This window comes from Trachymyrmex septentrionalis, unplaced genomic scaffold, assembly GCF_001594115.1.
Source record: "Trachymyrmex septentrionalis isolate Tsep2-gDNA-1 unplaced genomic scaffold, Tsep1.0 scaffold112, whole genome shotgun sequence".
NCBI lineage: Eukaryota > Metazoa > Arthropoda > Insecta > Hymenoptera > Formicidae > Trachymyrmex > Trachymyrmex septentrionalis.
In genome coordinates this window covers 926,506-952,581 of record NW_017304248.1, presented here as the reverse complement: position 1 = coordinate 952,581, position 26,076 = coordinate 926,506, and the positions used below count along the sequence as shown (strand labels likewise).

The following is a 26,076-nucleotide window of genomic DNA, read 5'->3' as shown; positions in this document are numbered from 1 at the left end:
AAATTCATATATTTGTTTAAATTCCTCCAGAACAGTTCAAGATATTAAAAAATAATCTCTGTAAAATTTTATTACAATCGTTTAAAAAGAACGCATACTGCAGACATAACCTTGTAAAGGTTAAATTCGGCATCGGATATTATTTTTTTAATATCTGGAACTACTCTGGAGGAATCGGCAAATAAATACATGAGAAAACGTTTCATCAAGTATGAAATAAAGACTACTCTAATAAATATATACAGTAAAATCATTTCCATTTTTTTTTAAATATAATACGATATTAATAATAATAAATTATATTAATAAATAAAATACTATTAAATGAAATACGTTTTATACATATTTTTTAGTATATTATATATATATTTTAATAAACATTCACAAAAGAAATTTGACGACGTATGATGCACATTGAAAATAAGTTTAAAAAGACGCAAAAATTTAATTTTCAAGTTTTCTTTCTTTTCATTAAAAATTATCTTTTTTTATTGTACCATCAGTTCAGAGACAATCTATGTATTCAATTCTCGATATCGAAAATATACGAAATAGATTATTAATATGAAGTTATTAAAAGTTCCGGACGCAATGGATCAACATTTATTAGATAAAGATCATGATCTCTTGATCAGAAAATGATTATATTGCAAGGATATTTACAACATCAATTATTGGTATATATTCTTCAATATCATTTTAACTTTGTCGTCACTGAAGTCTCAAAGAGACTACTAATGTACAATTCTCACTTTTATAGTCTAATACGATTTCCCACGCACAGAATTTCCAGGAAAGGAAGGAGAGAGAAAGAAATTCACTGTTTCATAAAAAGAAAAAACAGACTTGTACCAGAGAAGATTGCAAAATCGATGCCGTGAATGGGGTTAGCTTAAGATTTACTGCAAGGTTGGATAGTATAATTAAGCGGAGGTGGCGGAATCAGAAGAGGCAACGGAGTTGGTGGTGGTGGTGGAGCTTGGACAGATGTCAAAGTTGCAGTCGTAGTCTGTTGTTCAATTGCTCGAACCGTTGTATTGTAGATTGAAAGATAACTGGGCCAGAGATGAGGTGGCGGAGGAGAACCAGGGGGTGGCGGGGGTGGTGAACGATCGTCAATTTCGTCAGAGTCATCCATCATCATGGCTGTCAATGGCGTAATGCGTGGTTTTTTCAACTTGATTATCTTTACCTATAAAATACAAGGAGAGAAAAGAAAAAATATTTTACGTAATACAATTAAAAAACATTTCTTCAATCTAAATTTCTTTTTTCTAAACAAGAGAGAAAGAGGAGTAACAATCGCGTACCTTAACCTTTTTCTTTGCCTTTGGTGGTCTCGCCCTTTTTTCCTGCTTTCTGCTCTTTCGAGAGTTATAAATTTTATCTCTTTTCAAATCTCCGAGTCCTTCGCGGAAATCTATTCCCTTAGGAGGAGGCGGTGAAGGCATGTCGCCTTCGCCGCCGCTGGGACTAGTTCCCTCCCCAGGTTTCACACCATCAGCAAACTGAACTGACTTTTTGCTTTTCTTTATTTTCCTTAATTTTGCTAGATTTGATTTACAAGATTTGACATCAGATCCTGCGTCTTTATCGTATTCACTATTTTTATCTATCTCTCCATTTTTGTCGCTACCATCTTTGATATTGTTGTCCGCGTCTGATAAATCATCCAAGTTGCCATTGGGACTGAAAAAATCATTTATATATTCCATGCACAGTACATACAAGTTGAATATAATATATTAAATTTAATGGATTAATTCCAAGCAAAATCAATACAGCTTGTAACTTATTCTTGTAAAACTTATAAGAGTACTTTGCGTTCAGTTTGAACGCTCACGCGCTTATAATCTTTAAGCGTTTATGATCAATATGTTGTCTTTATCTATCGTTTATTAGATATAAAACAAGGACTGGAAGTTCTAAAAACGTCCAAATCAAAACGCAGCCGTTAAGAGATGATTTACAAAAATTTTTTTTAGCAAAATTGAATAAAATATAATTTATTCAGTAGAAGTTTTTAATATTAAAACTTTTGTCTAGTCAAATTGGATCGTAATGTCATGAGCGAGAAATGACACCTTTCAGATTCTTGCATGCCATTTATAAATAAGAACACTCTGAATAGATCAAAATAATAATATTACTTTAAAATACTTGTAAAAATAGGAGGCTGAAGCCTCTCCTTATTCATATCTCCCTCCTCATCGACAATTAGTAAATAATCGTGAAAGGCATGTGAAGTTACACATAATAGGCTTTTAAACCAATTTTCATTTCATGTGTTTTCTATGATTGCTTACTATCAAAGGTAGTAAGAATGACTTCGACCTATTTTTACAAGTGTTTTAAATCGATCTTATTTTCTAATTTTGTTTTATCCAAATTTTCTTTATTACAAATGGCATGCAAAAACTTCAACGTGTTATTTCTCATTTGTGACGTCACGATCCAATATGGCGATTACTCAGGGGAAATTTAACTTTATTTTTAAAAGAAATTTAAAGCAATATCGACAAACCTAAATCCTGGTACAACCAAAATGCCTTTTAATGGTGGAGGTGGCAACACCGGCCATTCCTTTCTGGTATCAATTTCTGCCTGATCTTTAACAGCAGACGTTGTCGCTTCATCAATTCGCTGATGAATCATTTGTAATGATTTCTCATCATCACCATCATCCTCGTCCTCATCTTCTACTTCTTCTTCCTCTTCTTCATCATCTTCCGCCTCGGCCTCAATCTCATCTTCATCATCATCTTCTTCTTCGTCCACAGCGACATCTTCGTCTTCTTCTTTAATAGATATTGCTGCTTCCTCTTCTTCTTTTATAGGATTAGCTGATGGAGATTCAACTTGTTCGTCTCCTTCTTTCAATGCTTTCAGGACTGCTGGATCTACACTTGAACTCTTACGATCTAATGAGACTCCACTCATTTGTCGCGATGTATTGTTCTTTTCTAATAATCGCAGAGCTCGTCGATTAATCCGTTCTATCCTCCTACGTTCTTTTTCTTTCCTGCGTAACTCGCGTATTCGTTTACGCTCTTCTTGTTCCTTACGGCGCGTTTCGAGTATAGCTTCGTAATTATACACGGGTTGAACTATTTCTACAATGTAAAGACATTCGCCGTTGAATAATAAGATTTTTCGGATGGTAAGAATCATATCTGAAATAGACTTATATACGTACTTTGTGTCTGAATCTCGTTTCTTGGAAACGCTGCTGCTGTCGCGGGGGGAATCGGAACCGGCACAGGTACAGGTACTGGCAATGATAGCGGCAGTGGCGTAACAGATGACATAGTTGCGACGGGGGCGAGAGTATTTGTCGTGACGGGTAAGGTTGGTGGCACAGGCAATGGAACGGGGACGGGGACAGGTATTGACATAGGCGCCGAGGGGGAAGGTGCCGGGACAGCTGAAGAATATAAAACTACATTTGATTGACCTGTCGAAGACTGGCCGCTGCCGCTGCCGCTGCCGCCGCCGCCGCCGCCGCCGTTATTGCTGCTGCTCCAATCTAATGACGTGGGTACTACTTGGAGAACGTTACCTACGCGAACCACTTGACTGGATCCAGATCGCACGGGCGGAGTCGTAATTGTAGCAGATACTTCACGACGTGCTGATTGCACCCCATTGAAATCAGCAGGGACTACTTGTAGAACATTTCCAACCTTAAAAACATAAGAAATGATATTTAATATAAATTCGCTTATTTCAATAATTATTGAAAAGTATATAATAATATGTTAAATACTTGTACAACTGTAGGCTGCTGTCTATACATCATTTGCTGTTGTGATTGTTGTTGTGGAGGAGATGGATACGCAATAACATTAGGATTAAAATTAGAAGAATATTCTGAAGCTATACCAGTAGAATCCTTATTATGTTGTTTTTTAATACCTAATTCTAATTCTAATCTGTAAGCAATATATTAAACGTGGTCATTACATTACATACACACACACGCACACACGCACGCACGCACACAGAATGTACAAAAAGTCTCGGATCCCTTAAATATCTTAAAAAGTAAGCATTTCTGAGAAAAACTTTTTTGTAAAACTTGTATTTTCCGAGATATTTAGGTTTCGGTACTTTTTCCTCACCCTATATATATATATAGTGCTTATTATGATTGATTATTGAATCTGGCATACATTCTTACCTATCGTCAAGAGATAAACGTTTCGGAGAACTTGTAGATGACTCATCTATACAAGGAGGATAAGTCAAATTATTCTCTGAATAATAATATTCATTTCCACCTTCAATATCATTTGAGTATTGGAAGTTTGTAACAGTTGCATCCATACTGCTATTAATACCCATTTCTGAATCTAAAATGCTCATTCCTGGCATAATCCCCGACTGTATAATAGTCTCTATACGCCTACCCCTTTCGCCAGAAGCGCTAAACTTTTTGTTTTCGTCATCGTCCTTCCTTTCCCTTCCTATTTCGTTTAGCCTATCGCTTCCAGGTGAAGGAGATCTACATTTAAAATTGACAAATTTAATCATAAATGAGGGATACATCATGTAAATTGAATCAAATGTTACCTGGAAGACCGTAATTCAGACATTCTGAATAAATGTTCCGGGCTTCTTAATCTTGACGTAGAAACAGATTTCACTCTCGATCTCACATCGAATGGAGATCTACTCCTCGACCTCGATTGCGATCTCATCCTCAATCTTGATCTCGATGTTGATCTAGAACGTGATCCTGATCGCGATCTAGATCGAGATCGAGATCGGGATCTTAATGGTGACCAAGAGGGAGATCTAGATTTTCGTCGAAATCGTTCTTGACATAGAGGCGAATACCTTGATCGTTGTTGTGTTCGATTTCGTATTTTGTGTTCTGGATGACGATCCAAATCTGAAGGGTCTATGTCCTTCTCCCATTGCCGTTCCCTTTTTACATTAGATCTGCTTACAATGAATAAAAAACGTTAAGTGCTTTGATTGTTTGTATAAATAAAATTATACACATAATGTTTACATTGAAAATCAAAAAGAATGTTTTATCGACGTTATAATATTTCGTTGAATCTATTTAATATATACAGAAATCTGTGAATACCTCTTCCTGTATTTTGGCAGCAATTGAGGCGAAGATTGTATCATATCTCTTTCCAGACTTCCCTCTCTATAATACGATCGATCATCATATTCAAGAGGCAAATCCTGTCCAACAGTGTATGAATCCATGGATTCGTTACCATCTCGTAAAATATTGTTGCTTTCATATTGCCAATGATCTAATTCTTCTATGTGAAACCTAAATAATATTATTATAAGTTAATTATATATTTATAATAAACATAAATTTATTATATGTATATTTATATATCAATTTTATTGCATGTAAAATAATAGTGAAGAACATAGTTCAAAACTCTATATGTCCTTTTGTCGTCATCATAATAAATTATTAGCAAATGCAGGTTACATGAAAAATTCAGACACATAAATATAAAAATCAAATGTGTGGACATGTTATACCTATTATCTCTATATTTTTCAGACTCCATTGTTCTTTCCCTCAAAATCTCTAGTGGGTCATACACTCTAGTATCTTTCTCATGATCTCTATCTGTATTGTCATGTCTTCTCCTACCCCAGTCGTTACGATTGCTCTTAGAAGATACAATGCCATGCTTTTTAAAGTTATCTGTAGATAGATTAATATATTTAAATGTCTAACGATATAGAATAAAACTATTTATTTAGGAAATAATATTTTTTTACCCTCGTTGTAACCGAAGCGTAATGGCGATCGCGTATATCTTTCTTTTCTTTCATCTGTTCTCGATTTGCATGATCGCTCATCGTCGTATCTTTCTCTTTTTTTATCTTTGTCTCGCGTACTGATAGTAGTGTCGTCCTTCCTCTTTGGACTTTTACTACGGCTTCTGCTCCAACTATGACCAGGACTTCTACTTCCACTTCCTTGACGTTCCCATGAGACATAGGGACTTCGGCTCTTTTTTCTCCTTCCTCGTCCCGAAGGACTAAACCTTCTCCTATCTGCAAAATCTGTTTTGGAACCTCTAGTATCCCTTCTATCAGACTTCTCTACATCGTCAGATGTCCTTTCAGATTTCTTTTCCTTCTTGTCCTTATCATGCGAATATCGCTTTTCACTTTCCTTCTTGCTAGGACTTCTCTTTCTGTGTTCCCGGATAGGAGATCGCATACTCGATGAAACATTAGTTTCATTTAGATTACGATTAGTCTTATATTTCTTTGCATCATCGTTTTTGCTTTCTCTGTCATAGTTCTCAGATTGTTCAGATCGAACAGAGACCGTTTTTTCCGATGTCGGAGATCTCGATCGTCGTATCGCTATTACTGATGCTTTGGAAACCACAGAAAATTCAGTTGCATCTAATAATGCGTTATCAATTCTGCTATTACTCGTTACTATATCTCTATTACTATATTTCTGTTGAAAATCTACCTGTTCTTGGTTCGGATATTCTTTGATATCATTCTTCAATGCATGTGACTCTAATAACTTTTTTTGTATTGTCAATAGGGCTGCTGCATGTTGAGCAGGATCCTGTAATGGTGTTTCCAAAATACGTTTCGATTTTACCTGTTCGTTAGTCCGACGAATCAAGAGCTGTTTAGGGATAAGTTTAAGTGCGTTCTTTCCTTCATTCATTTCATCATCTTTCGTTGCTGAGTTCGCACTGGAATTTGCAGCATGCTGTTTATCACATGACTTCTCTGCTCCATACTCTGCAAAAATATCTATATGTCTAGAGGTATGTATTTTTGAGCACGGTTCATTGATTGAAATGTCGTCAAATAAATTATCAGTGGCTTTAATGTCAAAGTTATGAGCAGCATCTCTATCCTCCAATTGTATTTTGTTCAAAATACTTTCTGCTTTTTCACTTGACGTATGTTTATCACGTTTTATTAATTGTAAAGGTATTCCAGACATGGGAATTGATAATTCATCTGCTGTAATTAACATCTCCTTCTTTCTTTTTTCACGAAGCAGAGAATTACAAGAACTGCTCTCATTAGACAATTCTACATCCTACAAACAAAAGAAATAGTTATTTAAATAAGAGACCTATATGTATACTGGATATATATATTTGTTTATTTAAATAAGTATTAAATAAGGGATCTATATATATTCCTACTTAGTATTTAAATAAGAAATCTATATGTATACATTCCTAACAATCACTTTTTTATAAATAGATAAAAATACCTACCTGAGACTTTTGAGAAAGTGCTGGGGAACTGGGACTATATAGTTTTACTGAATAGGTATTCTCTTTAAATTTTACATCGGTTTCTGAAATTTCCTTAAATTGATCTTTAGTTTGGTGCTCCTTGATAGATGTAAGCTGTTCTTCATTTGTTTTCGCAAGAATTGATTGTTTTATTGACGCATCATTCTTTGCTTGTATAGGTCTGACCGCAACTTCATCTGACGCCCATGATCTTTCCAACGATTCTCTACTTTGTGATTTTCTATGATAGAAATCTATCAGATCCGATTTACTAGAGCTTTCCGAATAATCCACAGGACAAAGTTCTCCTTTCTTTGTTCTTTCAAATTCTTGTCCTTCACACTTGTCAATCTTGGCCCATTCGACATATTCTTCCTCCCATATATCTTTAGCTTCCAATTTTTCTTCAGACTGAGAGCCTATGTCCCAACGGCTTTTTTTAATTCGTTTATCTGACTTCACAGTTAACTTATTCGCGTCTTCTTTGATATCTTTATTTTCATTTGTTTTAACCCACTCTTTTTGTATCGCGACAATATCGTTAACTTTACAAACTTCTATTTTTTCGGTAGTCTCATGAAATAGAGGTTTTTCTTCTATATCCCAATCATTTGTTTTACTCTTTTGTTCCAGGAGCATCATTTCTTCTCTTTCACCTTCTTCTTGCTCCTCCTCCCATATTCTTATTGCATATAGACGTTCTTGCTTCTTTTTCATTTCTCTTACACTTTCCTTTTCTACTGCAATGTAGGTATCTGTTTTTTTATCATACTTAACTTCTTTCTCTGTTTTTTTTAACGAACCCTGGCTATTTTTTCGTTTACTCATAATTAGATCTGATATTGCTTCTAAACTATCCACTTCCCACTCATCTGCCAGAAGTTGTTTTTGATGTACTTCTTTTTCAAGTTGTGTCAAAGATGGCACATTTAATGTATCAAAATCTGTTTCTCCCCATTTCTCCTTTTTCTGCTTTTCTAATTTTTTCAAATATTTAGTTTCATTTTGTATCCGTTGAGTAATACGCTCACTTTCCCGTTCCCAGTTTGCAAGAAACTCACCACTACTTTTAATATCTTTTTCTTTTCTTTTCTTTCTCTTTGCTTCAATTTCCTCATCTAATTTTACTTTTCCTTCATGAATCCTTTCTTCATTGTCTTTAGATAATCTATCTTTGTCTTGCTCAATATTGTCTCGACTATGCTTCCTTTTTCTTCGATATTTATTTTTCTCTAAGCCATCCATTTTTTCCAATTCTTCACTGCGATCTTGACTTGAGGTTTCACCATCATTTTGTTGCTTTGTCACAGAATCCATTTCCCATTGTTCCATGAAACTTTCGTCAGACTTACTTTCTTTTCTTTCCTTTCTCTGATTCAAACATTCATTGTCATGTACACTTATATCAACAATATTTTTTTTCGTTGATATAACTTGATCAATTCTCTTTTTGTCTTCATCTATTGCTTCTTCTTTAATCTTCCTTGTTGGAGTCACTGAGTGCAATATCTTTGTTCCATCTGATGAAGCTATTACAGGAGACTTCGATATTATCTTTCTTATATCTCCATTATTAATAGATTTGGTTTCCATCGTTTTCTTCTTCCTTTTTTTCTTTTTTGTATATTCATCTAAATCACTACTATTGGAATCCGTGCTCATCTTTCTCCTTCGCTTTTTTTTTATTCGTGCAATGCGTTTCACCTTTTTTCTTTTTTTCCCAATTTTCTTCTTCTTCCGCTTTCTTTTTCTTCTTTCTTCCGAACTACTAGAGTCGCTACTGCTAGTACTATCCGTACTATCAGAATCGGAAGAAGATGAATTACTTAGTATTTTCCGTTTGCGTTTCCTTTTTTTCTTTTGCTTTTCTGAATCTGAAGAGGTGATACTACTAGATGAATCACTACTGGATGTCATTTTCTTTTTTTTCTTCTTTTTTACTTCTCTAGATTCAGTATTCTCATCACTCAATCGTTCAACTTTTATTCTAACGTTCTCCCAATCACTTGGAATTGATTTGGAATCCTGAGATTCATCATTTTCGTTCGTATGTTCAATTTGTATATTATTAACTTGTATTTGACAATCTGTTGACATAGTAGACTCCTCACATTCTGTACTCTTCATCGATTCTTCTAGAGTTTCCAGATTACTCTTTTTTTCAAATTTCTCCGTCAATGGTATTTCCATATTGTTATCTTCAGCTAAATTAGATTCTATATCGAATTCATGATAACTATGCGGAGAAGTAGATTTAACAGGGTTTTTTTTGGGAGAATATTTTTTAGTCACATCAGTTGCAGTGCATACCATCTTCATAAATTGTTCATATTCTGAAGCTAGTTTTTCATTTCCAGCAGGCTGTAGCAAAGAAGACGAAGAAGATTCATTAATCGGTATGTTTTCGATGATCTTTTCACTAGATTTACTATCTTGTTTAATGCCTTCAACACTGTTATCAATTTTGTCTTCATCCGTTATACTAGACGTTGTGGAACATCTCTCTTCTTTTAAAACAGAAGATGAATTATTATTATCTCAATGATTTTAACATCCACGTTATATGCATTATCGTTATTGTTAAAAATCACTTACGTTGGTTTACGGAAACATGCAGTTTGTTTACTGGTTCTTTGATTTCTTTTTTTGCTACATTGATAGACGATATTTCCTCATCTTCACTATCCCATTTTGACTTAGGAAGTTGTATAGTCATCTGCCAGTTGGTATCTTTATGGTAGTCAATTGTATTTATTTGTTGATACCAATTACGCTGCTTCTGCAGCACTGTGTCTTCAGTATCAATCCTGCAAGTACAAAGATTTAGATAGATAAAGATTTGGACACAAAGGATATTATGACATACCGTGGTAAAGACGCTTCACAAATGTCTTGTATCTTCTCACAACGTTCAGGAGGGACGACCTGTAGAAGTTGCGAAATATTTAACAAAAGAGAAACGCGCGGATTTTCACAATACAATAATTGAAGTCCCCTTGCTCGTTTCGTCAGCTTAATCGATTCAGGTGGATACATTTTGGGTCCATTAAGTCCCTCAGCTATCAATGACTGACGTTTTAGACGATGATTATTTAACATTAACATTTGTTCAAAATAACGTGCATAATCTTGCGTTGTTCTAAAACACATCATACACAAACACGCTTAATATGTAAATATAGATATACGAGGGTAGTTTGAAAAGTTTTGAGCTTCAACATGGAGCATTATTCCATTCTGGTACTACAATTGTACATGCTTTGAAAGATACCTGTGAAAATTGTAACCATTGTGGATGCTTAAAGTACATTCCGAAATTTACTGCCAGCGCTGAACATCTATAGCGCACGTAACGTATACTGTATAGTTTCGATACTGGCAGTGAACATCGGAATGGGAAAAGTTAGTTGTTGTTTGACAGTCATTTGTGCCAGTCAATATCAGTGTTTTTGTAAAAATGGAAAAAATCGAATGATCGCCATAACAAATATTTATGAATTGCAGTTCGAATTAATTAACTATCCATCGTATTCACAAATCTGATTCCCAACGACTTTTTCCTGTTTCCTAGACTCAAAGTTAGGCTTAGATTTTCAAACGGAAACACTGACATCGATTGACACAAATGACTCTCAAAAATAACTGAGCGTCAAAAATGGTTACAATTTTCACAGGTATCTTGCAAAAGTACAATTGTAGTATCAAAATGGGTTTTAATGAGTAATAGTAATGCCATTTTCGTGTTAAAGCTCAGAACTTTTCAAACAACCCTGATATAAATATGAAAATAATCGATGTAAATGTAAAAGCTATAGGATTCAATGCTAGTTGTAAACATGTATGAATTTTAATAAATTAATACAAAAATTAGAACGTTCAACTTTTTCAACAAAATTTTAATGTGACGAAAAAAATTTTAACAAAAAATTTGGAGATATTGATTTGCAAATATTTCGAATTAGCGGCATTACGTTTAAGAAGTATAGGCTGAAGATAACTCAAAGTTGAGTTGAAACGTTTCAATTTTTGTATTAATTTATTATTAGAATTATCACGCATGTTTATAACCAGCGTTGATTCTTATATAGCCTTCATATTTATATTTATTATTTTTGTATTAATAAAAAAAAATTTTTAACAATTAGTTTAATTTAATTTGATATATAAAAAAAACTTTACCCCTAAAAAGTAAATTTAACATTATATATGTACTAAACTTTTCTCTTCTATCAAATTTATTTATGTGCCCCGACAACTGCATGCAATTCATATATATATTTATTTATTTATTTGCCGTTTTTTAATTATTTCCCAAACTTTTGAAAAATTGTTTCAAACATATACCTGATTTTTATAGATCGTTCTGAATTATTACGTCTTCTAAGATGAATGATATCATCGAAAGTTGAACCAGATTTTCGTAGTTCCGCCCACGAGTTACTTTTCAATAATATTTTTTCTTTCCATTTGTCTTTTTCTTTTTTATCTTTGCTTTCTACTTCCATTTCTGACATATCATTTTGTCTTTCTTTTATACTTTCTTTCTTATTCTTTATTGCTTCAGTTTTTTCTTTTGTCTCTTCTTCTTTTTCTTTTACAGTTTCTTTTTTATCCTTTCCTTCTTTCTTATCACGATTTGTATCTGTTTTGCTATTACTTCGTTTATCTTTGTCGTTTTTCTTTTTCTTATCTTTCTTATGCTTTCCTCTGTTCTGAGATGATTTTTGTGTAAAACGTTCTATACTTTCATTTCGATTTTTCACATCCTGATTCGAACTATCTTTATTAATTTTGTCATAATGTCGAGACCTTAAAAATAATTATTTTTATTTAATATTTACCAGAGTATAAAAAATAATAGAACAAATATATTTTACATATATATAAAAATTAGGAAAGAATATATATTAATATAAAAAATATTAACTTTCTGAATATTTTCGATCCACTGATCTACTTTTGCGATCATTGTTTATTTCTTCATGTTTTCTTCTTTCTTTTGTATGTTTTTTACTTTCGAGTAAACTAGATATATTTTTGCCAGTATGATTTTCGTCTTCCATACTTGCTACAAAAAAGATTTTATCATTAAATGCTTGATTTATAATAATAAATATATGAAAATAATACCTGCAGCCATAGCTTCTGCGAGTAACATTTTACTTTTAGATTCCTCTCTTCGAATTTCTTCAATAGCCAGAATTTTTTCCTCTGTAAAATTATAAATTGTAATCTAGTTAAAAATAGATTTATAAATCTTATCATCTTCAAATTATTGATCTTATTTAGATAACATTCGTTGACAACAAAAAGAATTTAAATACTTATTTCTATTATAAATTTTAAGAATTGGACATACAAATCTATAAAAATCAACTACTTTGTCTTTAACATTTTTGGAAATTGCAATTTTGAAATTGATATAATGTTAAATAAAAAAGTTGCAAATGCAAAATGAATAATATGGTATTAACTGAATGCTTAAAAATTATGTAATGCATACATGAAGATTTCTTTTTCTGTTTAGAAGTAGCCTATATTATAAAATAAAGTTGCAATAGTTTATTTGTTAATTCTTGTTTGCATTAATTTTGTAATATAAATAAGGATAAAACTGTAATGCACGCAATACTGAATAAAATTACATATAATTTATATGTGGATATTGGGAAAACAAAATATTAAAGAAATTCAATGGTATTCTGCAAAAAAAAAATTAAAATTCGTAATTGATCAATATAATAATTTAAATAAAAATGTATCATAACAATCAATATATAATAATATAAATCAATGATATGTACAAATTATATGCACTGATTGTATTATAGAAAACTGTTATTTTCACTTAATTAAAAAGAATGATTTACACACACTTAAGTATTAAGAATTATATTTGATTATTTTTTTTTTAATTAAAGCAATTTTCAATATTATATTCTATATTGCATAATATAAATTTATAAAAATATCAACAAAACTTAATTAAGCTATTCTAAATAAAATTAAACATTTATATTTTCACATTCTATTTATTTTATTGAAAAATTAATGTAAAATATTTGTAACAATTTGTTAATTCATTACAAATAATTTGTGATTAAAAAAAAAATCATAATTAAAAGATCAAATGTGTTCAATTTTTCATTCATAATTCTAAAATATAACTTTTCTTATTTAAATATGCAAATTTTTTTTACTTACTTTACAATTCCAAATTTGGCAAATATACAATAATTGCAATTTACAAATACAGTTACATGCAGCGAACACAATTATTTAAAGATAATTTTATGATAAAATATATCACCTGTCTTTTTTCTTGATTTATCATCTTGAACAGTTTTATCTTTTGTCTTTAAAGGTCCAGTAGAATGCTGAGACATGTTTGACTTAATCTGGGATTTAGGCAATGCTTTGAATTGATTAGCAAATGCCATTAATCGTTTCTTTGCTTGGACTTTTCCAAGTACTGGTTTCACTGTCTTTGGACTCTCCAATCTAGATGTATCACCATCGCTTGTTTGACCTTTGGTACTATCTGGAGTTTCTGGCATTTGTATGTCCAACAAGGAAATAGAGATATCTGGAGTTGGTTCTTCCGGAATATAAGTATCTTTTGATTGAGGAGCATCTGTGCCATTTTTTTCTAATATCACATAAAATAATCATTTATTAGAGAAGAATTAAATTTAACACAATCCTGTAATAACAAAAAAGAATGAAACATGTTTTCTACCTGAAAGAGATAATATCCTTTCTTCCTCTGCCATTAGTAGTTTTGATGTCTGCCAAAATTTTAGTTATCTAAAATCATATTTATACTAAGAGTTATAAGCATAGTTAAAAAAAAATAATATAAAAAATTACATACAGTAATAAAATTTTATGCTATTCCAAAATGTTACAAAGATTAAAAACAATGAATCAAAAAACACAGTTTTAAAACAAGAGAGCTGTATAAATATATAATATAGATTGTAGAGCCATACCTAAATAGGCAAGGTGCATACAATCATACTATATAATTAAATTATCTACTTACTACATAAAACAAATAAAACTTATTTCTTTGTAATTATGAAGAACAACTATAAAAAAGCAATTATAGGAAAATTATAAATGTTAAAAAAACTAGAAAGCGTTCACGGTATATATTTAACACGAATCTGTTTGTATAAATCTAATGTACAAGTAGCAAATGTGAATAGTTGATTATATGAAAAAAATATAACAAAAGGATACGTGCAATTTCTTATCGTCGACTGATATGACATTTACTGTGGTGTGCAATTTAAATCACTAATATTCACGATAAAACTGGCGCGCGATGTCGATATTAATACATTTTGTAAATTAAAATACAAACATACAGTCGTCGCACAAACGTATCTCATCCGTACGGTCTCTACTTCTATTAAAGTCAAACGAGACTAGTATGTGGAATACAGCGGACATGTTCTCTCAAACCATAACTATAGTATGAGGCCTAGTTTACAAAGTGCACTCATTGGGTGAATCCAGAAACACGATCACTCATTGGCTGCGTTCAGCGGACTCAACAGTTGAGTAAACGCTTGCTGCTATTGATGTATTCTTCTAAATCTAAAATGCTGATTGGATGATCTAAAAGAATACACCAATAAATGCTCACTCAATTGTTGAGTCTGCTAAACGCAACCAATGCTTCAAAGCATTTTTTGATTGGTCAATCAAAAGTTCCAAAGCATTTGTAGCGTCGAGTGGACCGCACCTACGTCACGTCGTTTTTGATGTGTGCTATGAGCTTAAGGCCATTGGAAAATATGCATCGTGTGCTGCGAACTTAAAGACGCCGCCATGGCCCGTTTGGGTTAAGTGATTCGAACTGCTCGCTTTATATTGGATCGGAAATTTAAGCAGGAAAATTGTAGAAGAACAAGAAACAATTCGAATTTTGAAGTAGCATTGAAGTTATCATTTAATATTTCTTTTTTTACGAGAAGAAATTAATTTATTGTATTTATTGTAAAATTTGGTCCCAGATAGACGCGCACATATATATACAAAAATATTTCTTATTTCGTCAACAACTAACTTGCAAATATGGATGATAAACTTCGGCAAATGGAAGATGAGATGAACAGGTATGATGAATTACCTTATCTTTTGGATTTTGTCAGGCATTTTATTTGTTATAATGCTATATCGGAATTACATTTAGAGATACATTTATAATATGCAAAGTATATATTTAAACGCGATACTCATCCTAACCTTGTTTTTTCTGCATGCTCTAAATGTATTCTGTATGTAACTTTGGCTATAGTAATACAACAAATTGTACAATGATATATTTAAAGAAAATGAATAGTATGCGATTAAAAGTTTCATTATGTTATTTATTTCAGTTTTATTTTATTAAATATAAATTTCAGATTCGAAGCTGAGATTGGAGGACAACTTGTAACGCCAATTGTAAGACCAGTAATTGGTGCAAACACATATAATCAGGTTGCCAGGCAATTGGAACAACATGAACTCACTACGCCAGTAGTTGCAGCAGCTGCAGCAGCAACATTAGCGTTTCCTCCAATGATTGGATTTCCACCACCACCACCACCTCCACCTCCTCCTCCTCCACCACCAATGTTAATTCCGCAGCAAGTAACGAGACAAGGTAAGATTAATATTTTTTGAGACATATCTAAAAATAATACAAGAGAATACTTTGCTTCTTAAGGTAATAATTGGTAATAATTTTTACAGGTTCAGTTCCTATTACAACATACTCTTCACCTGCACAAATAAGTAATCCATATATGTCAAATATGGTGGATCCGTGTTTAAGCGCAACGCCAAAAACATATGATTCTGCATCAACACCAATGATCCATCCAGAAATTATTGAACAAATTATTAATACAAAGATTCCTGAAGATGAGGGTAAAAAGAAGCCAAAGGTTAAAGGTGTCAGTACAGCGGCTGAGTTAGCTATCAGTCAAGGAAAAGCAAGCTCCATTATGGCTAACGCTAGCGCAGAAGAGAGTCATCCCAAAGGTAAAGGGAAGAAAAACAAAAAAATTATAAGGACTGCTGGTGGCCAAACTTGGGAAGATCCCTCTTTATTAGAATGGGACGAAGGTAATGAATATATTTGTCTAAATGATTTAATTAAGTTTCTTTTATACAAAAAATTATATAACAGTATTCTGTATATTGTCTAGATGATTTTAGGATATTTTGCGGTGATCTGGGGAATGACGTTACCGATGAAATGCTGGTGAGGGTATTTGGAAAATATCCCAGTTTTCAAAAGGCAAAGGTGGTTAGAGATAAACGGACAAATAAAACCAAAGGCTTCGGATTTGTGTCCTTTAAAGATCCACAAGATTTTATCAAGGCAATGAAGGAAATGAATGGTGAGTCAAATATTTATTTTTTTATAATAAATGTAGAACAGGAAATAGATATTTCGATTATAACATCGATATTTTCTACAGTTTTGGAGTGTTATTGTTTACTTAACGTAATATATTATAAATAAAAAATTTAATATGTCATTATATGTTAAAAAAAATATTGCACGAAGAAATAAGCTACAGTTTTAAGTATCAGAATGCATTACAGTTGCAATAGAACTTGATAATTGTTCTGCATTCATTGGCTATTTCTATCACGAAAATTAATTTCTTTTTCTCTTATTTTTCTTCATGTTGATATGTCTATCTTCCTCAATATCATACATTATTGTTACTTGTTTTTATTTTCCAAAAGAACCCCAGCCGTATGATATAAACAGCTGTGGTATAGTCCAATATTGTTTTCTTGGTTGTGTGGTAGATTGACCATTTCGTGAACCAACACGCGAGTTCGGATGTTCTACGAAAGGCGGCAAACTCTCGGTTGTTGCACCCGATTCTTGTCGTTGAGTCGCTATATTAATATATATTACTTGTAAATATGTTATAAAGTTTCTCTGTTTTTTTTCTACGTTAGTATTGCATTAACACTTACTCGATGTTGCAACAGCATGATTCGATCGCGAATTCATGTACAAAACAGAGAAAGGCATGCCACCGGCACCCCAATTACGAGATACGAATACATCTTTCTTTGTGATCTTAATAGGCATCTGTTTGTTTGTTGATAAAGATGCTCGAATCTCCCGTCCCGGCTCTTCTAACGTATTATCCTTCCATGATCTCAACATAAATTCAGATACTGGACTTGCTACGTGGCGTCGAGATTGCAATCTATCAGACACAAGAAAATATTCAAAGATTAATTACAAATAATACGTCTCCACTCATAGAAAAATTATTAGTAGGATATTGTATCCCTCTTGATGCTATACAACTTCAGTAAATATATTACTTTATATTTCTAAAAATAGCGGAGATATTTTAAGTGGACAGAGTTACTGTCCCACTCTGTATAATATATTCACGTACAGCGTGCTTTCTGAAATATCATATCTTTGTTTAATATTTATACGATAATAAGTATGATATCATTTTAGTTTCATATATTAAATTTAAATTTTTTTTACGGAATCATCGTAGAAAAGTCACGAATCAAATTCTGCAAACCTTTGGATATGGTTTGTAGAATTGGATATGTATATAAATTCATAAATGCACTGTGTATGAAATACTTAAGCACTAAGATCTGTTTCGACCAAAAATAAAATTTTTTTGTAATTGATTTATTCTCGTCGATCTAATACAAATTATAATTGTTAAATTATCTCTGTCCTCCATTGACTTTGAAAAATTGACTATACCAATCGATAGAGCTCGTCGAGAAATGCATTCTGAACCTATGATTTTGAGACCGATTTTTGCAAAGCTAACCGTTCGTAAAAACTACCATACATTAGACCAGAGAATGCAAGAATAAAAAACAGACCCATCAGAAGGAAAGTACGTACATTGCGCATGTGTATACCTTGAAATATCGCTATTTTCTTTTAGTATGACATTGCCATTGTATGTTTCCAATATCGGCAACCATTCCCAGCATTGTCCGTCAGAAGAGCATGCTGCCTTGATTACAGGTGCGAAAATATTTTGACTCCAAATGTCCTTTGTCTCTAACAGCGGCGCCGCATAACTGGCCATTGCCCACAATATGTTGAGTATCAGTACTTGGAGCAGTTTAGAAACTGTTTTCATTTTAATTTCGTATTCGTAAAAAACTCTAAAAAAAGAAAGAAATTGGAATACACTTGAATTTAAGTAAGACAAAGACTTTATAAGTAATTATTTATAAAATATCACGTATTTAAATCGTATGATTACAATCGATTTTATAAAATTGATAGCGTAAGAATTCGATAAATAAATTTATGCTTATGAGCAGTTTGAAAGTGATGGCGTTTAGTGAATCTTGTTAAAATAAATTTATTTGCATCTATTTACTCGTACTAGAGATTTTTGTTCATACAATTAAAAAAAATGAATATAAATTCATATTGGGAACAAAAATACATATTGGGCACTAATTGTAAAATTCAATTTTGATCGAATAAGACTCTTCTTAGTTAGGCATAGTAATTGTTTTTGCAATAAATTATTTATAGTTTTTAAGATACTTTATGCGTATTAAAAATTATTAATTCGTTTGTCAATTTAATAGGGTAGAAGCAAAGTTATTTCGTCAGTTTTTTAACTTTCAAAAATTTACGATAGCAAACAATATCTCTTTGCAGTGACGTGTTAATAATTATATTATATGATCATGATTATTTTTTAAGAGCACAAATGTAACCTTTAAATAATTAACATATGCTGTTCAGAAATATAAACATTATCGCGAAAAATAGAGAAAAAGCCTCGCTCTACCCTACGTGATATTACTATTTTAGTTTTATTCATGATTGCGTTTCAAGACTGAAAGAAATATCAGCATACGGTTTGCAAAATTGGATGCATATAAATTCACAGAAATTCACTGTGTATCTGTATGTGTGAAGTACTTAAGCACTAAGATTCGCTTTGACCGAAAATAAAATTATTTCTCTTAATTGATTTATTCTCTTTGATCTGATACGAATCATAATTGTTAAAAATTTTGCTCGCTTTAAAAATAGATAATTCGTTGTTGTGCTGTATCTCTTAAGTATTTTGTTTCTATTCTGAACATTCTGAAATACGAATGACAAACATATCATCGAGGAATGTCGTCCCGCTTTTCCCGTAACATTGACATAGTTTTAGCGGTGTATTGTAACATAATCCATAGGAATTCGTTTCGAAATGAGTATTTACAGGTAGAAATAATATTAAGGAGTGTTGAAATGCAAAAAGTCTTCTACTATCTTCTACTATGTGCCCCGCACGCTTTTGATCGCATTACGAACGAGCGAAAGCTCGCTGGTCCATTTGTCACTTGGCGAACATTAATCGTCACCACAATAGTGATTTTGTCGACAGGCAAATATGCTGTGTACGTTCTTCTCCCATGAAATTTCTACAACGGTGATACTATTTATATACCGTTCCTTCTAATTTTAGCACTCACATATTTATGCGTATCACATACACATTCACGCACACCCATATGATGCAGCGTAACAAGTTAAACAAGTTTGTGGAGAAGAAAAACATTATTTCTTCACGTTATGCTCAGGAGTAAAAAAAATCAAGGGTTACTGCGAGACATTTGGACAAGCAACTAATGTTTTTGCGAAAATGACATGACCGCAATGAGATACATGATGTGATTCCATCTCGATGCTCCATATAGACGTCTTTAGTAACGCGAAACTACTGTCAAAATTCCGCATTGACATCAAAATTATATAATAATCGTCGTAAAACCAACACAGAGAATCCGCGAAAGGATATGTCGAGTTGGTATCATATTTTATAAGAAAGTTCTTCGATCCGTGTACTTTATCTTATCAGTTAATTTAAAAAATCTGATTTTTATATTGAAAAGAGAACACATACCTTTGGAATACGCCACTATCGTTCGTTCGTTCGTTCGATTTACGCTTTCTCGGCATACACTCTCGGAGTAAAGACGGGGGTAGTTTCGCGGCTCAGATGCAAAACCGCACGGCTGTACGGTTTGCCGGTTATCCGTTGGGGTGGATGCGACCAAGTGCGTCAGGAGGCTGAGCGTTCACGCTACCCATTCAACAACCCCTACCTTCTACTACAAATTCTCGTAATACCCCTCTCTTTAGCTGCCAGCCAATCAAAAATCTCGGAACAGGCTGTGATGATCCGGTTATTCGCAGTTTCTTTTATTTTTTTCCTTCTTTACTTACTCTATTTCTCAGCATTGTCGTCATTGCTATTATCATTGTGGTTTCTCTTTTTTTTTTTTTTTTTTTTATTTTGAATGGACTTCTCTAATAGACTCCTAATCTTCAAACGAAAATTACTTTGGAAACAGTTACAAGTCAGAAGGTATTTAATATATAGTATTGTATTACTTTACGGATGTACGTAAAATGTCGTCAATATTCTTAAGTACTGTTTCAAGAAACGTAAAGGAGCAACTTGGAATTATCAGATGCAGTTTAGAATTCCAATATTTCTTCAGAGAGAGACCCCTGTATGGTCAAATTGAAGGCAAAATTTATTAATTTTAAAGAAAATAATGAATATATAGCCTTTTCTTTAGGTTACTTTCTTTAGGTTACTATTTATACACATAGAAAATTATCTTTTAAAATTCACCTTGAAAATATGATAATTGTAGCACGATATATTTTAAAAATTCTTACAATGCACTTCAGTAAAATTAATCAAACTTATTTTATACTTTATTTTAGTTTTATTAATGCGAAAAATTTACATTAAATTCTTTGAAATACAATATTGTCCCAGAAATATCATATTTTCGAGGTAAATTCTAAGAAAAAATTCTCTCGTGTATTTGACGTAGAAAATTAATTTGCAATAAAAAATTAATTTGCAATAAAAAATTTATTAAAAATTTAGGAATTTTCTTGCGTGCGTATGTGAAAGCAGTTGTGAGTATATATCTATTTGTAAGTACATCTTAGCACATACTTGCTTCTTAAAGATAATCGGCTGAATTTGTGGCAGTAATGCGAAATATATAAATATATAAATTAGTGGACGTCGTCTATTGCGATTCCTTCAGATAACGCTTATTAAAATATTTCGGACTCGCTGAAAGGCAATCAAAGCATCCAAGGAATGTTGTAAAACATTGTCGTTACTTATATTTGTTTGTCAACTTATACGTTCAGTCTTTGACGTCCGTAATGTACAATGAAATATAAGCGCGCGAAAGATCAATGAATTATACACAAAGTGTAGTTACGCATGGAAATTTATTGGAATTTCTGTAGTCGCGGACGAGCCGATACGTGGGATTTCGCAGAAAGATTTGTCACGTAATAAAATATACTCCCTCGTCGTATAATCATGAAAGCAATTGAGGTCTCTTATTTATTAACATTCCAGAAAATTGGCGAACGTTGAAAGTAAAAATTAGCATAAGGAACCTTGCCCAGTGTTTGGACTTCTTGTGTATAATAATAGATCTCATATTGATGAAAGAATAATAGGCTAGCTACTAAATATCTAATCTAATATTTAAATTTGAGAAAGAAGTCTATTAGAATCATAAATCGATTTGTTAATTATACCGCTGTTTTTTAAGTGAGATGATTTTTGTTTACATAATATGTTCCTTTAATTTTTCTGCATATAGTAGCATTAAAGTAAAGTTGTAAAAATCAATAGTTAATATATTTTATTCTGGAACGTTTTGACATGAAATAAAAAATATTTCGTAAATTAATTTTTTTATTACTTTTATAACTTTTTTGTTACACAGAGTAGTAAGAGATATACATAAAATAGTAAGATCAAAGAATTTAATGCAAAGAAATCACATAATTGCTTTTCAAAAATGATGTGTAATTGTATATTGCAAATTCGATAATTTGTTTTAAAAGCAACTATGTATTTTCTTTACATTAATTGATTCATTTTATTATTTTGTGTATAAAAATGTATTAGGATACAATTACAAAAAAATAATAGTTTATGAGATACAATATTTTAAACTTCATGTCAAAGTATGTCAATTTGTTTAATGTTCCAAAGAGTATATTTTTGAACAGTTGACTTAAAGGATTGTGACTTGTGATTATAGAACATTTTGATCTTCTAATAATAATCTTTTATTTTAATTAAGTTTCGTTGCTATTCACAAGCAGTTTAGCACCTACATAAAAACGGGCAAAATTTTTTTCTTCGTTTATTAAGATCTCAGCTTCTTTGTCGATTTTGTTCAAGGTTTATATTACATTTTGCTAACGAGTAAGAAGGAAAGAAAGAGCCTTCCTACGGCTAGATTCGCTAGGCAGTAGAAAGAGGAGAGAAAGAGAATATCTAGCTAGGAGTATATCTCGCGAAACTGAGCGGACGCAACAAGTAGTTTGAACAAACGAATAAGTAAACGCAACGCCAGATTAAAGACTCGTCCGAATCGCGTGCGCATGCATATGTAATATACGAGATGGAGTTTAGGATATGATGAATATTGAACGGATATATGATTCGTAATTGCTTGAGGTACTCGCAGGGTCTGAGATTAATCGATGATCCGCAGTGCAACCTCGCAGTACGTTGATCAAACATACACAACTGATCCAAATTCTCCTCTCGATTGTGATCACTTTGACTTGAATGAATCCTACTTTTAGATATCCAAACGTTTTCACTTTTGGTCACACAAGCATCTTTCCGTAATATTTTAATTTCGATATCACAGTTTATAATATGAAAATCAGTTCTTTCTCAGGGGTACTAATTTCAAAAAGACATCAACTCATTATAGACATTGCAACAATGCATTTCCATCTTGATATGAAAGTAAAAAAATATTAAATAATGACGAAATAACATAGGTATCAAATATTTTAACAATAAATATCAAGAAAAATGAATTCTATATTTTTTTGTATATAATTTAACATGAATTCTATATGTTTTTCATGAATTTTATGTCATTTGGTTAAAAATACGTTGTTTTACCATAAAAACTCGTTTTTTACTTGATACTTTTCTTCGAAGTCAAAAATACTTGTTTTTTATATCTCTAATTCCATAAAAAGACTTCCCTTTTTTTTTAGGGTTTTGTTATAAATATATGGACGACATCGTTCTCGCAGTAAATGAATCTCATACCTTATTAAAGATCTTTACTATCGATCTTTACTAATGATTACTATCCTAGACTAAATTCCTAAATTCCTAAAATTCACAGTGAAGGTAAGAGGTAGACTAAACTTGTTAGATGTGACCTTGGTAAAAAAAAATTATTTAATACATGATTACAAACACTCACATTTTCTTCAGGTTATCTGTTCTTGGGTGTAAATAAAATGATGTAAATAAAATGGTGTAAATAAGATTGATCTTAAAGAAATTTGGTGAATGTGCAGAAGGGTCAAATTAAATTTTAACGTATATTTTCTTTTTTGCTCAAATTGCTTTTCTTGATCGCTAGAAGGCACTGAACTTTTAATACATAACAATATCGTATGAAATAATTGCTAAGAAAAATTAATACACAATTATGACGAGCACTTTTTATTTTAATTGTAAAATTACAATTAAAAGTAGCACATCATTAGTGCTTAATATGCAACGAACCAATCTATTTGTGTTTCTGATAGTTGTGTTTGTTTCAGGCCGATATGTAGGATCGCGTCCGATAAAACTTCGTAAGAGCTCGTGGAAACAAAGAAATCTGGAGTCTGTACGCAAGAAGGAGAAGGAGAAGCAAACGTTAATCGGTCTACTTACCGGTCGATGACGAGATGAAATTTTATTTATTATGTTCTGATGTTCTGATATTCACCAACAAAATTACAAATAATCAACCATCTCACACACACACACACACACACACACACACACACACACACCTGGATTTTTGTTTAGGACAAAGGAACATTGTGAATTACGACATTATTTAATTATCGTCGACTATTTTGCAAAAGTATACGCCAATAAAATTATAATTATAAATTTGTTATATATCTCGACTTTTATTTCTTAATATTATTTTTCTGATATGAATCGTTGTCATACTTATTTTTTTTTTAAGATAGATTAGAGTCTTGAATCTTAAAATGTCAAATTTTTTATTTACGCACGCATTATATATCAATCGATAAAGGACAATCAGGAAACATAAAAATCGATTGGTGTCTAAACAGTCGAAATTTAGATTGATGAATTACATGAAACGATCGACAAAATATGATGAAAAATGGAAACATCGTTAACAAATCTGAATCAAAATGAACCAGAGATTGGAGAAAAGCCAGAGATTGATTCATTGGGGGTACATGAGCAATAAGATCGTTATATTGGTCCTTTCTTTTTTTTTTTTAATAATTATATACTAGCAGGAAATTATGTTTAACGTTTTGTAATAGCAGTACACTAATTTATTCGCTGTGTTAAAACATCGTTGCATTTATACGAGACATCTCTTGGCGATCGCAGGTCTACGAGGGCGAAAGAAATGAGAATGGTGAGAGGCATGGAAACGGAAAAACTTTGCTACCAAATGGTGACATGTATGTCGGTCAATATCGTAACGGATTTAGGCATGGCAAAGGTATCTACGTATTTAAAAACGGTGCCCGATATAACGGCGATTGGAGAGACGGACAGAAATACGGGCAAGGGATCTTTTGGTACCCTGATGGAACGCGATACGAAGGTATGGAAGAATGTACAAAAATAGGATCCGAATCAGACTCGAGGAAGTCACACAGTAAACACGTGGACATGTCGACACGTCCATATGTATATTCATACAATTATTTTTATGTCGCACGTCAGAAATCTTAAAGATGCTAAGAGTGTGCCAGGAATTTTCGAAAGAGGTAAATACGAGTGACAAGTCGCGACAACTCGAGATCTTCGCTAAGATCAACCTCGATGACATTTGACTTTGATTGGCAATAATTATTCGTTACAGATAAAATTCGATGATGTGTTAAATATTAATCTGCTTAGGGGAATGGAGACGCGACGCGAAGCACGGTTTTGGCATTTATTATTATATGAACAATGACATTTACGAGGGCTCATGGAAGGATGATCTTCGTCATGGTATAGGAACATATTTATACGCTGACACAGAGTCGAAATTTATGGGGACGTGGATGGAAGACCGCATGCAAGGATCCGGACAACTCATTTATGCGCGCTATCATTTTCATGGTTCTTGGACGCTGAATTTGGTACGGAATGAAAACAGAAAAGTAATCGCGGCGCATTGATTATACACATACCTCCAGATCACGAGTCCCAAGTAGAATAAGAGCATCTCATTTATAAAAGCCTAGATCAATGCTGTTTAAGATTTGTAATTCTAAGCATAAACTTGACGTATGTCGGCGCTTATCTTTATCAAGAAAAAAAAGGCAATAAGTAAAAATATACACATCGAGCCAATGTCTAGAATTATAAATCTTGAGCAGCATTGATCAAGACCGAAGAAATATATATTTAATTAATAGAGATATTATACACGATACAGCCGTATGGACGTGGTTGCTTCACTTTTGAAAACGTGTGTATGCAGCATGGTCATTATATACATGTGAGAGATCCCATGTTTGATGACTCAACTTTGATGGACACTGATAAAATCACGGAAGTAAAATTCTCTCAATAAAGTTTTTATGTCGTTTTTTATCCGAGTTTAAATATTCCATGTTTAAAATATCTTAATATATAAAATATATATATATTACATATGTATATATTTAATAAAAAACAAAAATTAATAAAACATAATATGT

The 26,076-nt window shown here is 32.2% G+C and overlaps 4 protein-coding genes across 8 annotated transcripts in view; 2 read left to right on the top strand and 2 right to left on the bottom strand.

Annotated features, from left to right (window-relative positions):
• Positions 1–555: 555 nt before the first annotated feature.
• On the bottom strand, positions 556–14,744 carry LOC108752495 (titin homolog). 5 transcript variants are annotated; one of them, XM_018493373.1, is made up of 20 exons: positions 14,556–14,744; positions 14,014–14,081; positions 13,585–13,923; positions 12,405–12,485; positions 12,201–12,342; positions 11,619–12,083; positions 10,141–10,413; positions 9,870–10,081; positions 7,254–9,781; positions 5,767–7,069; positions 5,521–5,689; positions 5,099–5,296; positions 4,840–4,947; positions 4,573–4,749; positions 4,181–4,504; positions 3,767–3,932; positions 3,197–3,683; positions 2,525–3,113; positions 1,311–1,689; positions 556–1,192 (listed from the first exon to the last, which is right to left on the bottom strand). In XM_018493373.1, the coding sequence occupies exons 2-20, from the start codon at positions 14,045–14,047 to the stop codon at positions 893–895; spliced, it is 8,274 nt and encodes a 2,757-aa protein (XP_018348875.1). In that variant the 5' UTR covers positions 14,048–14,081; positions 14,556–14,744; the 3' UTR covers positions 556–892. The 5 variants fall into 5 exon arrangements, with proteins under 5 accessions (XP_018348875.1, XP_018348853.1, XP_018348846.1 ...); XM_018493351.1 differs by having other exon boundaries at positions 4,573–4,947; positions 14,524–14,744; XM_018493344.1 differs by having other exon boundaries at positions 4,573–4,947.
• Positions 14,745–15,104: 360 nt separating this feature from the next.
• On the top strand, positions 15,105–24,260 carry LOC108752924 (RNA-binding protein 42). The gene is made up of 6 exons (XM_018494153.1): positions 15,105–15,215; positions 15,299–15,400; positions 15,692–15,933; positions 16,023–16,397; positions 16,481–16,675; positions 23,944–24,260. The coding sequence occupies exons 2-6, from the start codon at positions 15,360–15,362 to the stop codon at positions 24,066–24,068; spliced, it is 978 nt and encodes a 325-aa protein (XP_018349655.1). The 5' UTR covers positions 15,105–15,215; positions 15,299–15,359; the 3' UTR covers positions 24,069–24,260.
• On the bottom strand, positions 16,730–20,493 carry LOC108752930. The gene is made up of 4 exons (XM_018494167.1): positions 20,210–20,493; positions 18,204–18,455; positions 17,271–17,509; positions 16,730–17,189 (listed from the first exon to the last, which is right to left on the bottom strand). Exons 1-4 carry the CDS (start codon positions 20,263–20,265, stop codon positions 17,017–17,019), a joined length of 720 nt encoding a protein of 239 aa, XP_018349669.1. The 5' UTR covers positions 20,266–20,493; the 3' UTR covers positions 16,730–17,016.
• A 156-nt stretch (positions 24,261–24,416) lies between the features above and the next one.
• LOC108752747 (radial spoke head 1 homolog) overlaps positions 24,417–26,076 on the top strand; it is a 2,837-nt gene continuing 1,177 nt past the window's right edge. Inside the window, exons 1-4 of the mRNA XM_018493800.1 lie at positions 24,417–24,602; positions 24,767–24,986; positions 25,286–25,512; positions 25,812–25,925. Coding sequence (XP_018349302.1) covers positions 24,528–24,602; positions 24,767–24,986; positions 25,286–25,512; positions 25,812–25,925 — 636 coding nt within the window. The 5' untranslated portion in view covers positions 24,417–24,527. The remainder of the gene's footprint in view (positions 24,603–24,766; positions 24,987–25,285; positions 25,513–25,811; positions 25,926–26,076) is intronic.